This window comes from Indicator indicator, chromosome Z (assembly GCF_027791375.1).
Source record: "Indicator indicator isolate 239-I01 chromosome Z, UM_Iind_1.1, whole genome shotgun sequence".
Taxonomy (NCBI): Eukaryota; Metazoa; Chordata; class Aves; order Piciformes; family Indicatoridae; genus Indicator; species Indicator indicator.
Genome location: NC_072053.1, coordinates 19,839,399 through 19,858,617, shown reverse-complemented (window position 1 = coordinate 19,858,617; position 19,219 = coordinate 19,839,399). Strand labels below are relative to the sequence as shown.

The following is a 19,219-nucleotide window of genomic DNA, read 5'->3' as shown; positions in this document are numbered from 1 at the left end:
CCATATAATCTCTGGCAATCTGTTTTGTGCTGGACAATATTGCCGTACAAAACAGCCATGTTGAAAAGCCTGTTGGGATGTAGATTTTTATGTGGGCTTTTTGGTTTTTTTGTCTCCAGTTTTGGTATCCAGCATGATGGGAAAGAGAATGACTGTGAGCCTGTTGGAAAGCGCCCATATATTATGTCTCGACAATTGCAGTATGATCCTACTCCACTCACCTGGTCACAGTGCAGCAAGGAATACATCACACGTTTCTTAGAGTGAGTGTTCAGATTGTGACATTTCCCTGAAATGAGATGTTCACATGGAGTTTAAAGGAAATGCTGTGTTATTACATTAGTAAGTGTAGGGGTTTGTAGTATGAGTTATTTTCCATGGAGGGCATAGCCCAAGCTTATTTCTTACTTAGTATGCGGGGAAATAAACCTCCATATATTCTTAGTTTCTGGCAGTAAACTCAAGCCTTGTCATACCAGCTCAGGTTTATTGCAACCTGCAGTTTTTCTGCTTATCAGGAAGAAAGAAGTGTTTCCATCAAGGACTCTGATGGGCCATCGTAAACTTTGTCTTTGGTCACAATGACATGTGCTTGACTTCAATTGCTTGTTCCAATTCATTATGTTCTTTTTAGGAGCAGAAATATGGTATCACTTTAAGTGGAGCCTGTGCTACATAGTCACTCTGAAAACCTTAATGATCTCATAATATTTCCAATTTAAGAAGCTATGTTTTGCCTTTGTAACCCTCCCTGTCTAGATGGAGTGCTGTTAGCAGCACGAAAGCATATCTTAGCTGAAATCTGGAAGTACTATTCTCAAAGACCATGTAAAAAAACTAGCATTAAGAGTTAGATACTGAAAGTCTTCCTGTAAGTGTCCAAAAACTGCGATAGCATTTTTTTTTTAATATGTAATTTTTGTATTTTAGCCGTGGATGGGGATTCTGTCTGGATGATATCCCTCAAAAAGAAGTTTCAAAGTCCCCTATCATTGCTCCTGGAGTGATTTATGATGTGCATCACCAGTGCCAGCTTCAGTACGGTTCCAATGCTACTTTCTGTGAAGATGTTGATGTAAGTGCTGTATGTTTTCCTTCATTCTCCTAACAAGAACATTAGTTTCTTAAATGGTGTGGAAATGCAGACAGTGAACTTCAATTGCTGACTGAAAATGCAACATGTATTGAGTCTCAAAGGCTAATGTGCAGTGCAGGCATTGCACAACACTGTTTTAATTCCACTCTGCAGATTCTAGAAGTGAGTTGTACTGTTTGCCTTGTATTTTGCAAGACCCTTACTGGGCCTGGCCCCATATCTATTGTTAAATTCCTGTCCTTCAGTAGTGTAGTCAGTTTCATTTTAAACTTATAGTTCTGCTCTTAGGTAAATTATCAATGCAGATTAAATCCCATCTCATAAATCAAAATGCTTCAACCAAATAGCTTTTGACTGACCCAATCATTCTGGGAACAAATCTTCAAGGAAGAGTTTTCTGAAGAATCATAGAATCAACCAGGTTGGAAGAGACCTCCAAGATCATCCAGTCCAACCTATCACCCAGCCCTAAGCAATCAACTAGACCATGGCACAAAGTGCCTCATCCAGTCTCCTCTTGAACATCTCCAGGGACGGCGACTCCACCACCTCCCTGGGCAGCCCATTCCAATGGGCAATCACTCTCTCTGTGACGAACTTCCTCCTTACATCCAGCCTATATCTCCCCTGGCACAACTTGAGACTGTGTGCTCTTGTTCTGCTGCTGGTTGCCTGGGAGAAGAGACCAACCCCCACCTGGCTAAAACCTCCCCTCAGGTAGTTGTAGAGAGCAATGAGGTCACCCCTGAGCCTCCTCTTCTCCAGGCTAAACAACCCCAGCTCCCTCAGCCTCTCCTCATAGGGTTTGTGTTCCAGGCCCCTCACCAGCTTCGTTGTCCTTCTCTGGACACATTCCAGTACCTCAACATCTCTCTTAAATTGAGGAGCCCAGAACTGGACACAGTACTCAAGCTGTGGCCTGACCAGTGCTGAGTACAGGGGAAGAATAACCTCCCTTGTCCTGCTGGCTACACTATTCCTGATACAGGCCAGGATGCCATTGGCTCTCCTGGCCACCTGGGCACACTGCTGGCTCATGTTCAGCCTACTATCAACCAGCACCCCCAGGTCCCTTTCTGCCTGGCTGCTCTCCAGCCACTCTGTCTCCAGCCTGTAGTGCTGCTTGGGGTTGTTGTGGCCAAAGTGTAGAACCCTGCACTTAGCCTTGTTAAATTTCATCCCATTGGCCGCTGCCCACCCATTGAGCCTGTCCAGGTCTCTCTGCAGGGCCCTTCTACCCTCCAACAGATCAACACCTGCTCCTAACTTGGTGTCATCTGCAAACTTACTGATGATGGACTCAATTCCTTCATCTACATCATCAATAAAGATATGGAATAGGATAGGGCCCAACACTGATCCCTGGGGCACACCACTAGTGACTGGCCGCCAACTGCATGTGGCACCGTTCACCAAGAAACCACATTGTGCTGTCTTTCTATATGTTGTAGTATTTCATGCTCTTGATAGTCTTAACTATAGGAAATTTCAGTCCTGAAGAATCTGTTTTTCCACTGAGCATGAGATTTTTTGTGAGGAAATACATAATTTACAAAGTAGCCTGGTGTTTGCCATACGGCACAGCAAAACAGTGCCATGTGGACATGCAAGGAAGCAGTGTAGACACAGCAGCACAACCCTCTGCAGGAGCTAGGAGCCTTTGCAGAGGAACAGGTTATATTAGCTAAGTGCATGGTATTTTAACTCTACCTAGTATGCTTAGAGCTATTTGGCTCCATGCAGCATTTTTCTACGTAGAAAGTTCAGAAACAGTGGTTTCAAGTGGTAGTCTAGCTAAGTGATCACTAAGTTTCGCTGTGTTTTGGGCAGCAATATGCAGCAAACATTGCAGACAGCATCCAGCTTTCTCCCCCTCTTAAACAGAGCAGTGGCAAAAGCGGTATGGCAATCAGCAGGGCTGGAATGTTTTTGAGACACAGTGCACAGCTGTGGATTGAGAACTGCTGATGTTGACTGTTTGTTCTGTTCAGGTAATTACATGTATCCTCTCCTCTCTTCTATTAGGGAGATTATTTGTAATTAATCTTCTCAGCCTTGATAGATAAGATGATTGCCAATGCTGCACTGCAGCTAGTGAAATTCAAGTGGGCATTGAAAGATTGCTTTCATTACCTGCCGTTCCAGTTTCCTCAGTTACTGTAATTTGTCTGTTGGTACAGATGGAAAATTAAAGGGTAATTTTACAGTATTGGTTTATTCTGTCTCTCCTTGGATTTGAACTTCCTAGACCTTTACATTCAACATTCCTAGACCTAAATTTACATTTGGGGGTTGGACATTTACATCTTGAGGTCCCTTCCAAACTCTAATGTACTGTGATATCTCCCAATTAGCCAATTTTACAACTAGACATATGTCAGAAAATTAATTAATAGCATCTCATTTTGCATTTTACTGAAAGGCCTTTGGTCTGTGGGTAACTGCACTGGCAAGGAAAGAAATCATGAATAATATAGTGTGCCTGTCATGTTGAATAATCAGTACAGTCATTCTGTCTAAGAGCTCGTGACTGTTCTTTGGCTTTCCACTGTTTACTTAACACTTGATTACTGACCAGGCATATTTGTTCTGTAGCTGTTAATGTCTGAATTAGATCCACAGATTCTTTTTTTAGCTGAAGATGCCCCAGGGTTTAGTGATTATATTTAGTCAAGACTGAGGTTTATAATTCAGATAGCAGTTTCCACAAACCATTTAGGTAGTATGTCCTCTAAGCATCTTGTGAGGTGCATAAATATGGCCTCTCTAATAAGGAAAAGCAAAATACAGATTAGGAGGAATTTTCTAAGTGATAGGTAGATTCATAGCTTCCTATAGGATAAGTTGTAGGAGCTCAGTATCTTCTCTTTTTATCTTCAAGACTCCACTGACATCAGTGAAACTGAGGGGATTTTGACTCTGCTTTCTTTAAGGCACAGATCCTGATACCATAGACTGGGTGGAAAAATGAACGCTGTATTGCTGTGAGTCCATGAGGGAATTTGAATTCCTGGCTATTACTTTCAAAAGCACACAATAAACAGCGCTGCTTCTTGTACCACTGTTATTCTACTGTTCTTAAAGATGGAAAAAAGCTCTATCACATGGAGATCAGTATGGAAGAATTCTTACAAAGCTCTTTGTACTCTTGACTTTGAAATCTGTGAATGCACCTCATAAAAATGTTCCCATCAGTGGAAACCTATGTTCGGTTTCTGTGCCTTTCTTTGTTATCTGAAGCACGGTGCAGGAGTGCACTTCATACACTGGAAAGCACAAAACTTACTGTACATATGAGTTAAAATAAAGGATGAATAACAAAGTAAAATTAGTCATCCACAACACATGGCTTCAGAAAGAGCTGCTAAGTAATGTTACTGTTAAACTATAAATAAGAAACTGTGAAACAACCTTTGACTTGTCTGCATTGACCAACAGTAGCTAAATGAGCCAAGATGCTATGATCTAGACATTATATTACACCTAGAAATTTGGAGTGCTCTGAGATGTTCTTTGCTATCAACTTTCTTTCCAGTGTTCTAGATGAAAGCCAAGGTGAACACACAACACAAGAAGTAAATAAAAGGCAATCTCTCTCAAAACAAACTGTGCCTAGTTATTTTAAATAGAAGCAGGTCAGAAACCATCAGCCAAGCTTTGTAATTTACACTTGGCCAAATGTTGCTGCTACCTCACTGAGGCTGGATTTTTGCACCAGCCAGTTTCTGTGTTGGCTCCCAAACCTGCTGTGTTGCTTGCTCAGAGAATGTCTGTGGACCTGCTAGTGGCATCCTTCTTATCAACTCCTTTCTCAGATGATACTGTTCTGGCTTTATAGGTCAATGCTACCAGTTCTATTTCCTCTCCCAGTGTTAACTCTGCAGTTAGACGAGCTTCAGCCAAGACCTGGGACAGAGCCCCTTGTTTTTTGCTTCTGCTTTTCCAGTTAGGAGTGCACAGTCTTTCTGTTTCCCCTGTTTTCTCCAGCTTGGAAGTGATCTTCCACACAAAGCCCTGCTCATTCAGGACTTCCCAAGCGTACAGGGTTTCTGTATGTCAACTGAAGAAGCAGCTGAAAGGCCGTGCTTTACTGGCAATTCACTGCTTTAAACTGGCACTGGTTTCTGAGTGACTTTATATGCAAGTATTTACTAAACAGAGCCCTTACTCCACCCAACTCACTAGGCTTTTTTTCTCTGCTAACTAGCCAAGAATGCTTTTTTTTTGCCATGTGCTTGGCTGATGTTTTAAGAGACCTGTGTTTTGATCTCTTTTTCCTCATCCAATTTTGGGATCTCCATGAGTATTAACTTGGTGGTGTAATGGTTAAGAAATTGCACTTAACTAATAAATGATATGGAAAATGGATATTAATAAAAAATACTAGTAATCCTTTATTAATATGAAAATTGCCAAAACTCATTAAATAGGATTGTTGTACGGTTGGAATAGATATTTACAATGGGAATATACAATCTTTGGGCAAAATGCAAACAATTCTATGCAAATTAGGAGGAAATAACATGGAAGGAGAAGGTCCTCAGGAGTGAAATAGTGCTCACCCACAGCGTGGGGGGAAACTGGGTAAGAACCCTTAAGCCCAAAAGGCAATGAATTAATTACTCACAGCTGATTCTGCCCATGTGGAGGATGCTGCTGCTGCTGCTATGTTAGCTGTGAGGCTTTGGGACACTCTCTTATGGTGCTGGCACAGCAGATTGGTGGCAAGAAGGGTGCCTCATTGTCCCAGGCTGATCTGGCTTCAGCAGACGGCGGGCTGTTTACGACACTTCTCGCAACGGGCTCTTGCTTGGTTCCTGGGTAAGCTGAGGCACAGCACAATTCTAGAGGCAAGGGGAAGCAGGCTAGGTGGATCTGGCTTCTAGGCTCCTGGCTTCTCCGGCTTGCTGTGTATGGCTCATGGCTTTATCCCAGCTTCTGGACCAGGCGCTCGAGGCAGGGCAGGGCAACTCGAGGCAGCTTCTACAAGACGGGTCCAAGTAGGCTTGAAAGGAAGGCTTAAGAGCAAGGCTTGAAGCAAGGCAAAGGCAACTACCAAGTCAGCCTGTATATATACAACTGGCCGGAGATGATTGGGCCAATGGGGCAACTGAAGCTAACGTGTAGCTGGCCAACGGAAAGGCGTTCTGCCAGGCTACAACCATAAAAGGCAGAAACAAAAGCCCTGTTTCTGGGGAAGCAGTGGTCAGCATACGTGCTCTTATCCCAGGTAAACAACTTGTTTACCAGACATGCAGGGGTCCTGTCCTGTTTGTTCTTTTTTCCCACCTTGCCCTTACTTTCTCTAGGAAGGAGGGTAGAGAGCAAGACCATGTCTAGACATCTTAAGGCCTGTCTGGGTTTGTACGGGGCTATGTCATGGCCCTGCCATGACAGGTGATTGTAGTTGGAGGCATGGTGTTCATTTTACTTGTCTAGCCAGCTTCTCTAACCTTCTCTGTATGCTGTTTGCAGACAAAAATGCAAAATTGAGCATTGTATTCATTAGTACCCGTTAAATGAAAATAATACCAAGTCTGTTCAGATTTACTGCAGACAGTAGTGCCCAGTCTTTGTAATGCCATTTTTTCCTGTGCCTATCTGGAGCTGAGCAGCCACTGAGGAGAATATTTGAACTCATGTAATTTAGGTAGTTCACTTAATAGAAAGTATTCACCGTTTTTTATTTTTCCGATAGTCACTGCCTGTACACTAATAAGGAATACCTAAATTTGAACTCATGGTGGGACCTAACTTGTGGAGAGCCCTAAACGTCTGCCTCTGGAAATACAGCCCTTATAAGGCTTTGTAAATGGATGTACAAGACATTGGGTGACTTCATAATCTTGGCCATAGGAGTTCAGATTTGCTTAAGACTTGCAGTTTTCTTTCTTTTCCAGAACCTTTGCCAAACACTCTGGTGCTCAGTGAAAGGCTCCTGCCGCTCCAAACTAGATGCGGCTGCAGATGGAACTCGGTGCGGAGAGAACAAGGTGACTGTGAGCTGTTCTGTTCACAAGCTGCTCTGCCTGCAAAAGGGCAGCAGAGGAACCATGAGCAGATCTGCCATTGTTCAGCATGTAAAAGGAGCTTGTGACATCTCTATGTACATTTCCATTTAAGTTTTCAACCTTCATGGGCTGCAATAACAAATAATTCACAGTAATGTTTTTCTGCAGTAATGATTCATAGATTCATAGAATGGTTTAAGTGGGAAGGGAGCTTAAAGATCACCCAGTTACAACCTCCCTGCAATGGGCAGAGACACCTTTCACTAGACCAAGTTGCTAAAGGCCTCATCCAGCCTGGCCTTGAAGACCTCCATGTGAAGGAGCTTTCGCAGCCTTCCTGGGCAACTTCTTTCGGTATCTCTTTTTCTCCAGGCTGAACAGCTGCAATTCTTGCAGCTTGTCCCTGAAGGGGCAGTGTTCCAACCCCTTTATCATCTCTATGGCCCTCCTCTGGACCCGCTCCAGCAGTTTGATGTGCCTCTTACCCTGGGGGGAACCACAACTGGATGCAGTACTCCAAGTGGCAGCTCACAGGAGCAGAGGTGCAGAATCACCTCCCTTGTCCTGCTGGTCACATTTCTTTTGATGCAGCCCAAGATATGGTTGGTCTTCTGGGCTTCAATTGCCCATTGCCAGCTCATGTTGAATTTATTCATCAACTGACACCTCCAAGTCCTTCTCCTCAAGACTGCTCTTGAGCCCCTCCTCACCCAACCTGTGTTTGTGCTTGGGATTGCCCTGACCCAGGTGTACAACCTTGCACTTGGCCTTGTTGAACTTCATGAGGTTGGCCAGGGCCCATGTCTCCAGCCTGTCCAAGTCCTTCTGGATGGCATCCCTTCCCTCCAGCATGTCATTAACACCACACACTTGGTGTTATCCACAAGCTTGCTGAGGTTGCATTCCACCCCATTGTCCATACTGCCAACAAAGATGTTAAACAGCACTGGTCCCAGTACCAACACCTGAGGGACACCACTTGTCACTGGTCTCCATTTGGACATTAAGCCATTGATTGCAACTCTCTGAGTGTAGCCATCCAGCCAGTTCCTTGGTGGTCTACCCCTCAAGTCCATACTTTTCCAATTTGGTGATCTTAAGATGTTTGTCCTTTCCATTCTCTCCTTAGTGGTGCTTCTCTGGTGAGTGCATTACAGTAGGTAAGACTCCTGAAGCAGTCCATGGTGGATGGGGCATTTGGTCATCCTGGTCTCATTGCACAAGAACATGTGGGGCAGGAATTCAGAGCGCAGAGAGACCCTGCAATAATCCTGAGTAAGCTGACTGCACAATTTTTTCTTACATTTTATTTAGGCTCCTTGAGATACTTGTGGTATTGGAAACTGTTTTGTATGAGACTGTTAGCAGCAAATGGCACAGCAAGACAGACTCTGTGAACACCTCTCCTTCCCAGTTAAGCCACTATCTGTGTGAAATTCATTTGGCCCACTTTTTAGAGCCGTGATCTCATTCTTTACACCTTTTGCTACACAAAATGAAAACTAAATTCTGTTATTTACCATTCAGGCTTTGCAGAAATAATATAAATGTTACTGATAATGTCATGAATAAATAAATGCCAAGCATCAGGTGAGAACACTAGTTAGCAATGTACTAATTTTTCATGTTTTGTTCTAGTTGTCAGATTCATCTGAGCTTGAGGCACGTGAGTTGCTAGATACAGAACACAAAAGGAGGGGTTTTCTAATGCATGTTTGAGTACATCTCATTTTCAGGAACTGCTAAGAGGATGCCTAACAGCAGAATCTCTTGGCTTTTCTGGAAGAACTGTTCACATTCTGGAAAACATGGTATTTTGGGCAAGTTCTTTTGATAAGGTCATTTGTTGTGAGCTCAGCTGGGCAACATACCAATCACTTTTTTGGGATACAGGGTTTGTCTAGATCTCTGTGCTCCATTCTCTGACATAACGTGTTTGAGTACTTGAACATGTGAATGATATTTCTATCCTGTCAAGGGTTCAGATTCATTTTGTTACTCCACTGGAACCTGAAAGACATTGTTCTTTTAAAACTATTTTTAACCCAGAATTTCACATCTCTGCCTCAATGTTCCTTCTCTAGGCCACAGTTTGGAGGAGACTACTGCACTGGAGAAAGGAAACGCTATCGCATGTGTAACATTAGCCCCTGTCGCAAAGGCTTGCCAACCTTTCGCCAGATGCAGTGCAGTGAATTTGATACAGTTCCCTACCAGAATGAATTCTACCACTGGGTTCCTGTTTATAACACAGGTAGGAAGCTACAAATTTTTTAGTATCTTCCATGAAATGTCTAATTTATAGACCTATGAGAAATCTCTACGAATGCAAGAAGTGACTGAATTATAATGACTGAATTGGAGAAGGACCTTTCAGTCCTGGTGGACAGCAAGTTATCTATGTGACAGCAATGTGCCTTTGTGGCCATGGAAGGCCAGTGGTATCCCAGGGTACATTTAGAAGACTGTGGCCAGCAGGTCAAGGAAGGTTCTACTCCCACTCTGCTCTGCCCTGATGAGAGCACATCTAGAGTATTGTGTCCAGTTCTGGGGTCTGCAGTTCAAGAGGGTCAGGGATATACTAGAGAGAGTCCAACAGAGGGAAGATGATGAAGGAATGATGAAGAGACTGGAACATCTGTCTTATGAGGAAAGGCTGAGAGACCTGGGGCTGTTTAGTCTGGAATAGAGAAGACTGAGAGGGGCTCTTACTAATATTTGCAAATATCTAAAGGGTGGGTGTCAAGAAGGAGCCAATCTTTTTTCAGTGGTGCCCTGTGACAGCATGAGGTGCAATGGACAGAAACAAAACACAGGAAGTTCCACCTCAACTCATGTAAAAACCTCCTTACTCTGCGGGTGGCAGAGCACTGGAACAGGCTGCCCAGAGAGGCTGTGGAGTCTCCTTCTTTAGAGACTTTCAAGAGCCATCTGGACATGTTCCTGTGTGATCTGCCCTAGTTGTCCCTGCTTTGGCAGAGGGGGTTGAACCTGATGATCTCTGGAGGTCCCTTCCAACTGCTACCATTCTGTGATTCTGTAAGTCTGTAGAGAGAAAAATCTCATGTGTCTCCATGTGCCTTTTGTGTATTCACAAAGGCAGTGTTTCCCTCTACACACAGGTGTTTCTCAAAGCTCTAATGACAGTGAATGTGAGTGTAACCACCATAGTTCCTGCAAAGATATGCACTAAGGAAAAACATTGAACTGATATCTGTACAGATTGTTTGGGATAGACCTAAAGCATCTTTTCCTATGTCAGCCACAGAACACAAAGTACAGAAGTATAGTATAGAGCTGCATGCTTGGGCCTTCAGGCATGACTGTACCCAATATGCAGAGCTCTTTTGCGACACAACTGTGACTTTAATACTTGGCACCACACTGAGGAAGTAATACCTCAATGGGTTCAGTATGGTATTGCCTCTGCCTTGTAACTTGCTTTGTAACAGCTGGTTACCAAATACAAAGGTAATAACTATTCCCACACAGTTTGATTTTTAGTGCATGTGCAAAATTAAGGTGTCAATCATCCAGTAGAAGTTAGTAGTATAATTCTATTTATGACAAAATAAACCAAGAAGGTCAAGATTCAACTTTCAATTTTGTTTTCAATAGTACTTTTCAGTGTGGTCATTGCATTTTGACAGGTATCATAGAATCATAGAATCAGTCAGGGTTGGAGGGGACCACAGGGATCATCTAGTTCCAACCCCCCTGCCATGGGCAGGGACACCTCACACTAGATCAGGCTGGCCAGAGCCTCATCCAGCCTGGCCTTAAACACCTCCAGGGATGGGGCCTCAACCACCTCCCTGGACAACCCATTCCAGGCTCTCACCACTCTCATGGGGAAGAACTTCTTCCTCACTTCCAGCCTGAATCTCCCCACTTCCAGCTTTATTCCATCCCCCTTAGTCCTATCACTACCTGATAGCCTAAAAAGTCCCTCCCCAGCTTTCTTGTAGGCCCCCTTCAGATACTGGAAGGCCACAAGAAGGTCACCTCAGAGCCTTCTCTTCTCCAGACTGAACAGCCCTAACTCTTTCAGTCTGTCCTCATAGGAGAGGTGCTCCAGCTCTCTGATCATCCTGGTGGCCCTTTTCTGGACACCTTCCAGCATGTCCATATCCCTCTTGTAATAGGGGCTCCAGAACTGGATGCAGCGCTCCAGAACTGGATGCAGCACTCCAGGTGGGGTCTCACCAGAGCTGAGTAGAGGGGGAGAATCACCTCCCTTGACCTGCTGGCCACACTTCTCTTGATGCAGCCCAGGATCTGGTTGGCTTTCTGGGCTGCAAGTGGGCTGCAAGTTACTGGCAGTTCTGAATAGGTTTCCTATATTTCAGCACAGACCACCCAACCAAGATGAAGAGAGAGACAAAATATTCTATAGGCATCTGGCAGAAATCTTGTGATTGCTGCCAATTGTCTTTGGGGCAGGGGTACTTAACTTCCCTAACATCTGCTGGAAATACAACACAGAGAGGGAAACAATCCTGAAGGTTCTTTAAGTGTGTGGGGGATAACTTTCTGACACAGCTGGTGAGAGAACCAACTAGGGAAGGTGGCCTGCTGGACCTGCTGTTTGTGAAGAGAGAAGGACTTGGGGGTAATATAATGACTGGGGGCCATGCTGGGCACGGTGATCACAAAATGATAAAGTTCTGAGTTGTTGGAGAAGTAAAGAGGGAGTCATCAGACTTGCCACCTGAGGCATCTGGCAGGCAGACTTCAGCCTGTTTTGCAGGCTGGTCAAGAGAGTCCCTTGGGCGGCAGTCCTAAAGGGCCAAGGACTCCAAGAAGGCTGGCTGATGTTCAAGAGGGGAGGCTCAGAGGTGCAGAAACAGGTGGTCCCCATGTGCCAAAGGATGAATCAAAAGGAAGAAGCCAACCTGGTTGAATAGATAGATCTGGTTGCAGCTTAGGGAAAAAAGGAGAGTTCATGGCTGTTGGAAAGAGCAGGCCACTCAGGAGGACTACAAGGCTATCATGAGCTTGTGCAGAGAAACAAATCTGGCTTCAGCTGTTAAATTAAATCCTTCTACAAATAGATTAGCAATTTATTTGTAAAGGAGGATTAAGGAGAATCTCTGCCCTTTGTTAGATGCAGAAGTGAGCATAGTGGTTAAGGAAGAGGAAAAGGCTGAGGTACTCAGTGCCTTCTTTCCCTCAGTCTTTAGTAGTAAGACCAGTTTTGGCTGGATACCCAGACTCCTGAGCTGGAAGATAGGGGTGGGGAGCAGAATGAAGCCCAAATAATCCAAGAGGAGATGGTTGGTGACTGGCTGCACCACTTAGACATACACAAGTCCATGGCGCCAGATGTCATACACCCAAGGGTATTGTGAGAACTGGCAGAAGTGCTCACCAAGCCACTTTGCATCATTTACCAGCAGTCCTAGCTAACTGGGAAGTCCCATCTGACTGGCAATTGGCGGCTGTGATGGCCATCTACAAGAAGGTCTGGAAGGAAGACCTGGGGAGCTACAGACCCATCAGTCTGACCTCAGTGCTGGGGAAGGTCATGGAGCTAGATCATCCTGAGTTCTATTATGCATCGAGTGCAGAGCAACTGGGTGGCCAGGCCCAGTCAGCGTGGGTTCATAAAGAGCAGGTCCTGCTTGATGAATCTGATCTCCTTTTATGACAAGGTGACTCACTTAGTGGATGAGAGGAAGGCTGTGGGTGTTGTTTATCTGGACTTCACTAAAGCCTTTGACACAGAGATCAGCTTCAGTGCAGGTAAGGCTGTGCTGGGCAAGGGATCTGTAGCCAAAAGAGCCATCAAAAGCTCTATTGAGGGTGTTTTGAAGCCAGGAAAAACAGCTTTACTGTGCTGGAGGCTGGCAGCCTGTGGGCTGCTGAGCTAGAGTAGGCAGGACTAGCACCAGAGTGGGCATTAACACACCAAACAGCCCTCTGCTGTAGAGATCAGCACCACCCAGCACCTACCTGCATGGGTGGAACCAGTACCACCCATCCTTGATCAAACTGTAAGAAGTCTCTCCTGTGATCTGTGAGGTCCTTAATATCTGCACTTCCATTCTTGCATTCTGTTAACAGCATTTGAAGTGTTTTTCTTGCTGCTAAACTTCTAACTTAGAAAAATCCTGTCTTCCTCAGATAGGCAGGCTTCCCCTGGGAACACACATCTAAGCAGGGCATCAGCCAAATCCTGTGCTGGTCCTTCATCTAACATCATCGTTGTATGGTTGAGTGTAGGCTGGCATACTGATTCCAGTTTTTCCCAGCCAGTGTTATGTACTGCAATGAGAGTGTTCCTTCCATCTCAGATACAAATTTTCTTTATATGGAGCATTTTGAGCCTTTTTTCTGCTTGTCCTGAACAAGCCCAGGCTTCAACCAAGAGCCTCATATAAACCCCTCACTAAAAAAAGAGCTGGTGTTTCAGGACTCTGGAGACTTAATCACCATGTCCACCTTATGTAAATGAGCTTTGTCAGTGTACCAGCTTCCTCTATTTTTCTGTCTAACTCATACAATCCAGTTTCAAGGGCTCTTCACTGCATTCTGTTACTGCTTCACCTTGCTGTCAAGGTTTTGGCTTGTGTTGTGGGTTGGCCCTGGCTGGATGCCATGTTCCCATCAAAGCCACTCTATCATTCTCCTCAGCAGGATAGGGGAGAGAAAATATTAACAGGAGGTCAAGTTAAGGACAAGGAGAGATGGTTCACCAGTTATTGTCACAGGCAAAGAAGGCTTGACTTGGGGAAAATCAATTTAATTTATTAGCCATTAAATCAAAGTAAGACAATGAGTAAGAAATAAAATTTAAAAAAAAAGCTAAACCTTCCCCCTATATTCCTCCCTTCTTCCCAGGGGGAGGTAGTCAGTTCATCACATGCTGTCTGTGTTGCTTCCTCTTCCTCAGTGGGAGGACTCTTCACACTCTTCCCGTGCTCCAGCACAGGGGTCTCTCTCATGTGAGACAATCTGTCATGAACTGTTCAGTAGGTCCCTCATGAGGCCACAAGTTCTGCCAGCAAACCTGCTCCAGTTTCAGCTCCTACTCTATCCGTGAGTCCACAGCTTCTTCTAGGAGCCTGCTCTAGCATGGGCTTCCAGCAGGGTCTCAGCCTCCTTCAGGCACATCCACCTGCTCCAGCATGAGGACCTTAACCCGCTGCAGGTGGGTATCTGCTTCACTGTTATTACCCAATGGCCTGCCACATCATGGTCTTCTGCAAGGCAGTCTCTGCTCTGGTGCTTGGAGTGCCTCATCTGCCTCCTTCCTCACTGACCTTGGTGTCTGCAGAGTTATTTCTCTCACATGCTCTCACTCATCTCTCTCTGGCTGCAACTGCTGTTACGCAGTAACTTTTCCTGCCTTCTTAAATATGTTACCCCAATGGTGCTACCACTGATGGACTTGTCCCTGGCCAGCAGCTGATCCGTCTTGGAGCCAGCTGGAATTGGCTCTATTGGGCATGAAGGGAACCTCGTAGCAGCTTCTCACTGTAGGCACCTCAGTAGCCCCCCAGCTACACAAACCCATTGCAGCTCTTATTTTATTATCAGGCTTTTTAAAACCCTTTCACACTACACATGGGATATAAGGGAAAAAGAAAATACCACAAAGTTTTCTCAGACCCTGAATGCACCTAACAGTTTCTGTGTGGAAGCACCTAGCTGAGGAGATGAAACCTTGAGCTATGTATTTCATGAGATTTTAGACATCCTGCGTTCTTTCATCCTGCTGGAAAAACAGTAAATTATCTAGATGGTCACAGTTCTGTCTCCTGGCTTTAATTACAAAACTTACATAAGCCATTTATAATGGATGCCACATAATTAAATAGTGTTTTAATGTCCTTTTCTGCTATGTAAATTGTAGCTTCACAAAAGGACAAAGACTTTCTTGAATAGCTTATGATTTAATATAAGATGAGATGTAGCAGGCAGCTTTAGCAGGCAGTCTGGCGGGAAAACGATGAGAGACATCTTGCTGTTGCCTAGGCCAGCTATATTTCAGGTCCCAGTTGAGACTTGTCCCTTCTGTTTTAAAGCAGTTTGGCCTGTTGGGGAACTTACATAGTCCTGTTGTGGATTTGCCTCAGAGCACAGAAACCTGTGTAATTAGGCTGGAGCAGCAGAGTATCCCTGGGAGTCTTAAGATGAAGGGTCCATCCAAGTTAGTGATGGCTAAAGCATCCAGCAGCTGTGACCAGGATATTTTCTGAATCGTTCTCGTGACCCCTAATTTGACACTGCAGTCAGACTTTGGTGCTACTCTGCTTTTCTTGCCACCAGACTGACCCTACATTTCTTTCTTTAATACCATTTGATAGTTTCTCAGGACTTAACTTCCACATAGTAAGTATGAGTACTGAACTGAATCATACAAATACCGTTCTCTTCTCAGTCAGCGCCAGGATCTTTGCATGTACTAACAGGTAAGGGTTATGTTGCTCAAGTGTTTTAAATTTCATATTTCTCCTAAAGTTATGTGTGAGTATCAAATACGACCTGGACTGGTACAGTCACAGGGGCTGAGTTAATGGCACCAAATAATGTTTCTGCTGCCACTGCTTTTGAAATTATACTTTCTTTTGTAATTCCAAGATTGGTTTAAAGTGCTAGAGTAGCTCTCCCCTGCCCCGACCCCCCCACCATTTTGTCTCTGTTTTGTAACTGTCATTTCTAGTTTTCTTTGGTTTGGATTTCCTCAGCCAATTCTGAGTTCTCACAGAGGTGAGGGTTTGAAGAGAAGAGGCCCATGTCTTTTCTTCCTTATGAAGTAGGAAAAAATTTTGAAGCCTTATCTTCTGCTGGCAGACACATTAATCACATCCTTCTGAGTCAGGGTAAGCTGGATCCTTCCTGCATGTGAACTGATGGGAGTCAGCTGCTAGGGAGACAAATCTAAATTGGGAAGGGAATATGTTCCTTTCTGGTTATCTTTGTGTTCTGTTTACACTTGGTGAGTTGGAACTGTCAGAGGGGAGAAGAATCACATACTTGAATTTTAGGTCTTTACTTGGCTTTGCTGTTTGCTTCCTCAATCCTGTTCTGACTGTGTTAAGGAAGATATTATTTGATTTATAAACAATATGGCAAATATTAATAAAAATGTCAATAACTTTTTATTAATATGAAACAATTGCCAATACATATTAAATAGGTTCAATGTATGGTTAGAATGTATATTTACAATGGGAATGTACAGCACCTAGGCAAATAGAACAATCTTAATTCTGTGCAAACCGGTAGGAACATCAGAAAGAGAGAACCCCTGGGAGCGAACTGGTGCTCAACCACAGCGGGGGGAGACTCAGCAAGAACTGTTAAGCCAAAGAGGCAATGAATTAATTACTCACAGCTGGTTTCACCCAAGTGGGAAGTGCTGCTGCTGTGTATTGGCTGTTTAGGCTTTGGGGCACTCTTGGACGGTGCTGGCACAGAAGGTTGCCAGCACGAAGGCCACATGGTCCCGGGGCTGGTTTGGTTTCAGCGGACAGTGGGTGGGTTTTGACGCGTTCTTCACGACAGGCACTTGCTTTGTCCTGGGTAAACTGAGGCACAGCAAAATTCTGGTTGCAAGGGGAAGCAGGCTTGGCTCCTAAGCCCCTAAGCTCATGGCTTCTCTAGCTTGCTGTGTGTATAGGCTCGTGGCTTTTATCCCAGGTTTTGGACTGGGCAACTCGAAGCAGGGCAACTTCAATCAAGATAGGTCCAAGCAGGTTAAAGCAAGGAGGTTTAAGCAAGGCTTGAGCAAGGCAAGGCAACTAGAAATCAGCCTGTATATTGGTCAGGCTGATTGGTCCAATAGGGCAACTGAAGCCAGCATAGTTGGTCCAATAGGACAACTGAAGCCAGCACATAGCTACCCAATGAAAAGGGGTTCTGCCAGGCTGTGGCCATAAAAGGCAGAAACATAGACCTGGTCAGGGAGGAGCAGTGGCCAGTACAAGTGCTCTTACCCCAGAAGCACACTTGTTTACCAGACATGGATGGTCCTGTCCCCTTTGTTCCTTTTCCCACATTACCCTGACTTTCTGCAGGAAGGAGGAGGGATAGAGAGACCATGTCTAGACACATCAGGGACTGTCTGGGTTTTGTGCTAGGCCTGTTCAGCCCTACCATGACAGATTGCAAATAAGTCACTGAGGACTTAGGGAAGCGCAGTGGTGTGGGTTTCCATTCCATCTGGGTTCGCTCTTTGTATCAGAGGATTGATCTTGCCTTTATTCAAATCAGCAACGTAATCTTATGTTATATGGGCAGTGCAGTGGCTGCTGAGTGTTGATGGTACCTCAGCTGAAATCTCATATCCAGCTAGGAGCAGCACAGTGCCAGAAGGATGCAGGCAAATTGGAGGAGTTTTACAGCAGAGCAACATAGAAGTCAAATGATTTGAAAAACACAGATTACGGGAAAGGCTGAGAAAAGCAAAGTTTTATCTAGAAAAGAGAAAATGGAGTGAGTTGAATGCCAACTACTTGAAGAGACTTTCTAAGGATATTTAGCATGCACATTGCTGAGTTAGTAGAGAGATAAAAAAGCTGCATGGCTCTGTGCAGTGTTCTTGAACGTGTCTGGAAGAAGTTGTTGACATGCAGACAGTTCTGTTCCCTTGTTAATTGACACAAAGCAGGAACCTGTGGTCTTATCAGCTCAGTTTGAATGCAGTTCTGCTTTCAGACATGGATTTCACATCAAGTTTGCTGTCACTATTTCGTACTGCAATTTCCCACCCACCCCTAAAGCAAGAAGGAATCCCCAGAGAGAGCTGGGTCAAGCGCTTCTGTATGTCAATAAAAGGTAGGACAAGCAGAAACAGCTAGAACAGCATGAAGGAACTTTAGGTTACACATCGCTAGTGGGTGGTGAAACCTAGAGAGCTGAGGAATTAAAATTATAAGTGTAGATATAGATACAGTGTAAGTAAGAGCAATCTGAGTGGCTTTGATCCTATGTTGGTGAGGAGGGATAGGTGAAACCCTGTGGACTTTACACAGGTAGAAAACAACTCTGTTTAAATGGGAATTCAGTATGCTTTTTCTGAACAAGGATTGTGTGAATATGGTCACTGCTGAGTGTTCACAAATTTGATCTACTATTTCAGGCATGTGCTAGATTGCAAGAATTTCTGTGTACTTTGGCCTAAAAATTACTAAGATTACATCCTTTTTGTTAATGTGTTATCATGAATTAATCAAATGGGCTGGAGTAGCTGAAACTAAACCAGCTAATTTTATGAGCAATTAAAAGAGACTTTAGGGTCTTGGGACTGGTGGTGAAAGATTCTGGGGCAGAGGTTATCTTTTCTTCTGTTCTTCCAAGTCACAGCCAGTGACATTGCAATGAATAATCAAATCCAGTCCATTAATACATGGCTCTGTGGCTGGTGTCACCATCACAAATTTGGGTTCTTTGACTATGGTATGGCCTACACAGCACCAGGGCTGTTGACATCAAACAGGATCACAGGATGTCAGGGGTTGGAAGGGACCCAAAGAGATCATCGAGTCCAACCCCGCTGCCAGAGCAGGACCATACAATCTAGCTCAGGTCACAGAGGAATGCATCCAGACAGGCCTTGAAAGTCTCCAGAGAAGGAGACTCCACAACCTCTCTGGGGAGCCTGTTCCAGTGCTCTGTGATCCTTACAGTAAAGAAGTTCCCCCTTGTGTTGAGGTGGAACCTCCTGTGCTGCAGCTTACATCCATTGCTCCTTGTGCTATCACAGGGAGCAAGTGAGAAGAGCCTGTCCCCTCCCTCCTGACACCCAGCCCTCAGATATTTATAAACATTTATTAAATCCCCTCTCAGTCTTCTCTTTTCCAGACTAAAAAGCCCCAGATCCCTCAGCCTCTCCTCATAAGGCAGTGCTCCAGTCCCCTAATCTTCCTTGTAGCCCTCTTCTGGACCCTCTCCAGCAGGTCCATATCCCTCCTAAACTGGGGAACCCAAAACTGGGGAGGTCTCCAGGAGGAGACACCTTTCTTGAAGGGGGAAAGAGGTCTTGGCTCAGGAGATTTCTGGCTGATCATCAGGGCATTAAACTAGGTGTGAATGGGAGTCAGTGTGGGATGACACACCAGGGTTGGTGGGATGTGGGGCTAGTAAAGGCCTTCAGCCCATTACC

At 44.7% G+C, this 19,219-nt stretch overlaps 1 protein-coding gene across 1 annotated transcript in view; it reads left to right on the top strand.

Annotated features, from left to right (window-relative positions):
- Positions 1-19,219, top strand: part of ADAMTS12 (ADAM metallopeptidase with thrombospondin type 1 motif 12) — a 183,165-nt gene that overhangs the window by 108,492 nt on the left and 55,454 nt on the right. The window contains exons 8-12 of the mRNA XM_054397760.1: positions 120-263; positions 931-1,075; positions 6,997-7,089; positions 8,237-8,382; positions 9,192-9,361. Coding sequence (XP_054253735.1) covers positions 120-263; positions 931-1,075; positions 6,997-7,089; positions 8,237-8,382; positions 9,192-9,361 — 698 coding nt within the window. The remainder of the gene's footprint in view (positions 1-119; positions 264-930; positions 1,076-6,996; positions 7,090-8,236; positions 8,383-9,191; positions 9,362-19,219) is intronic.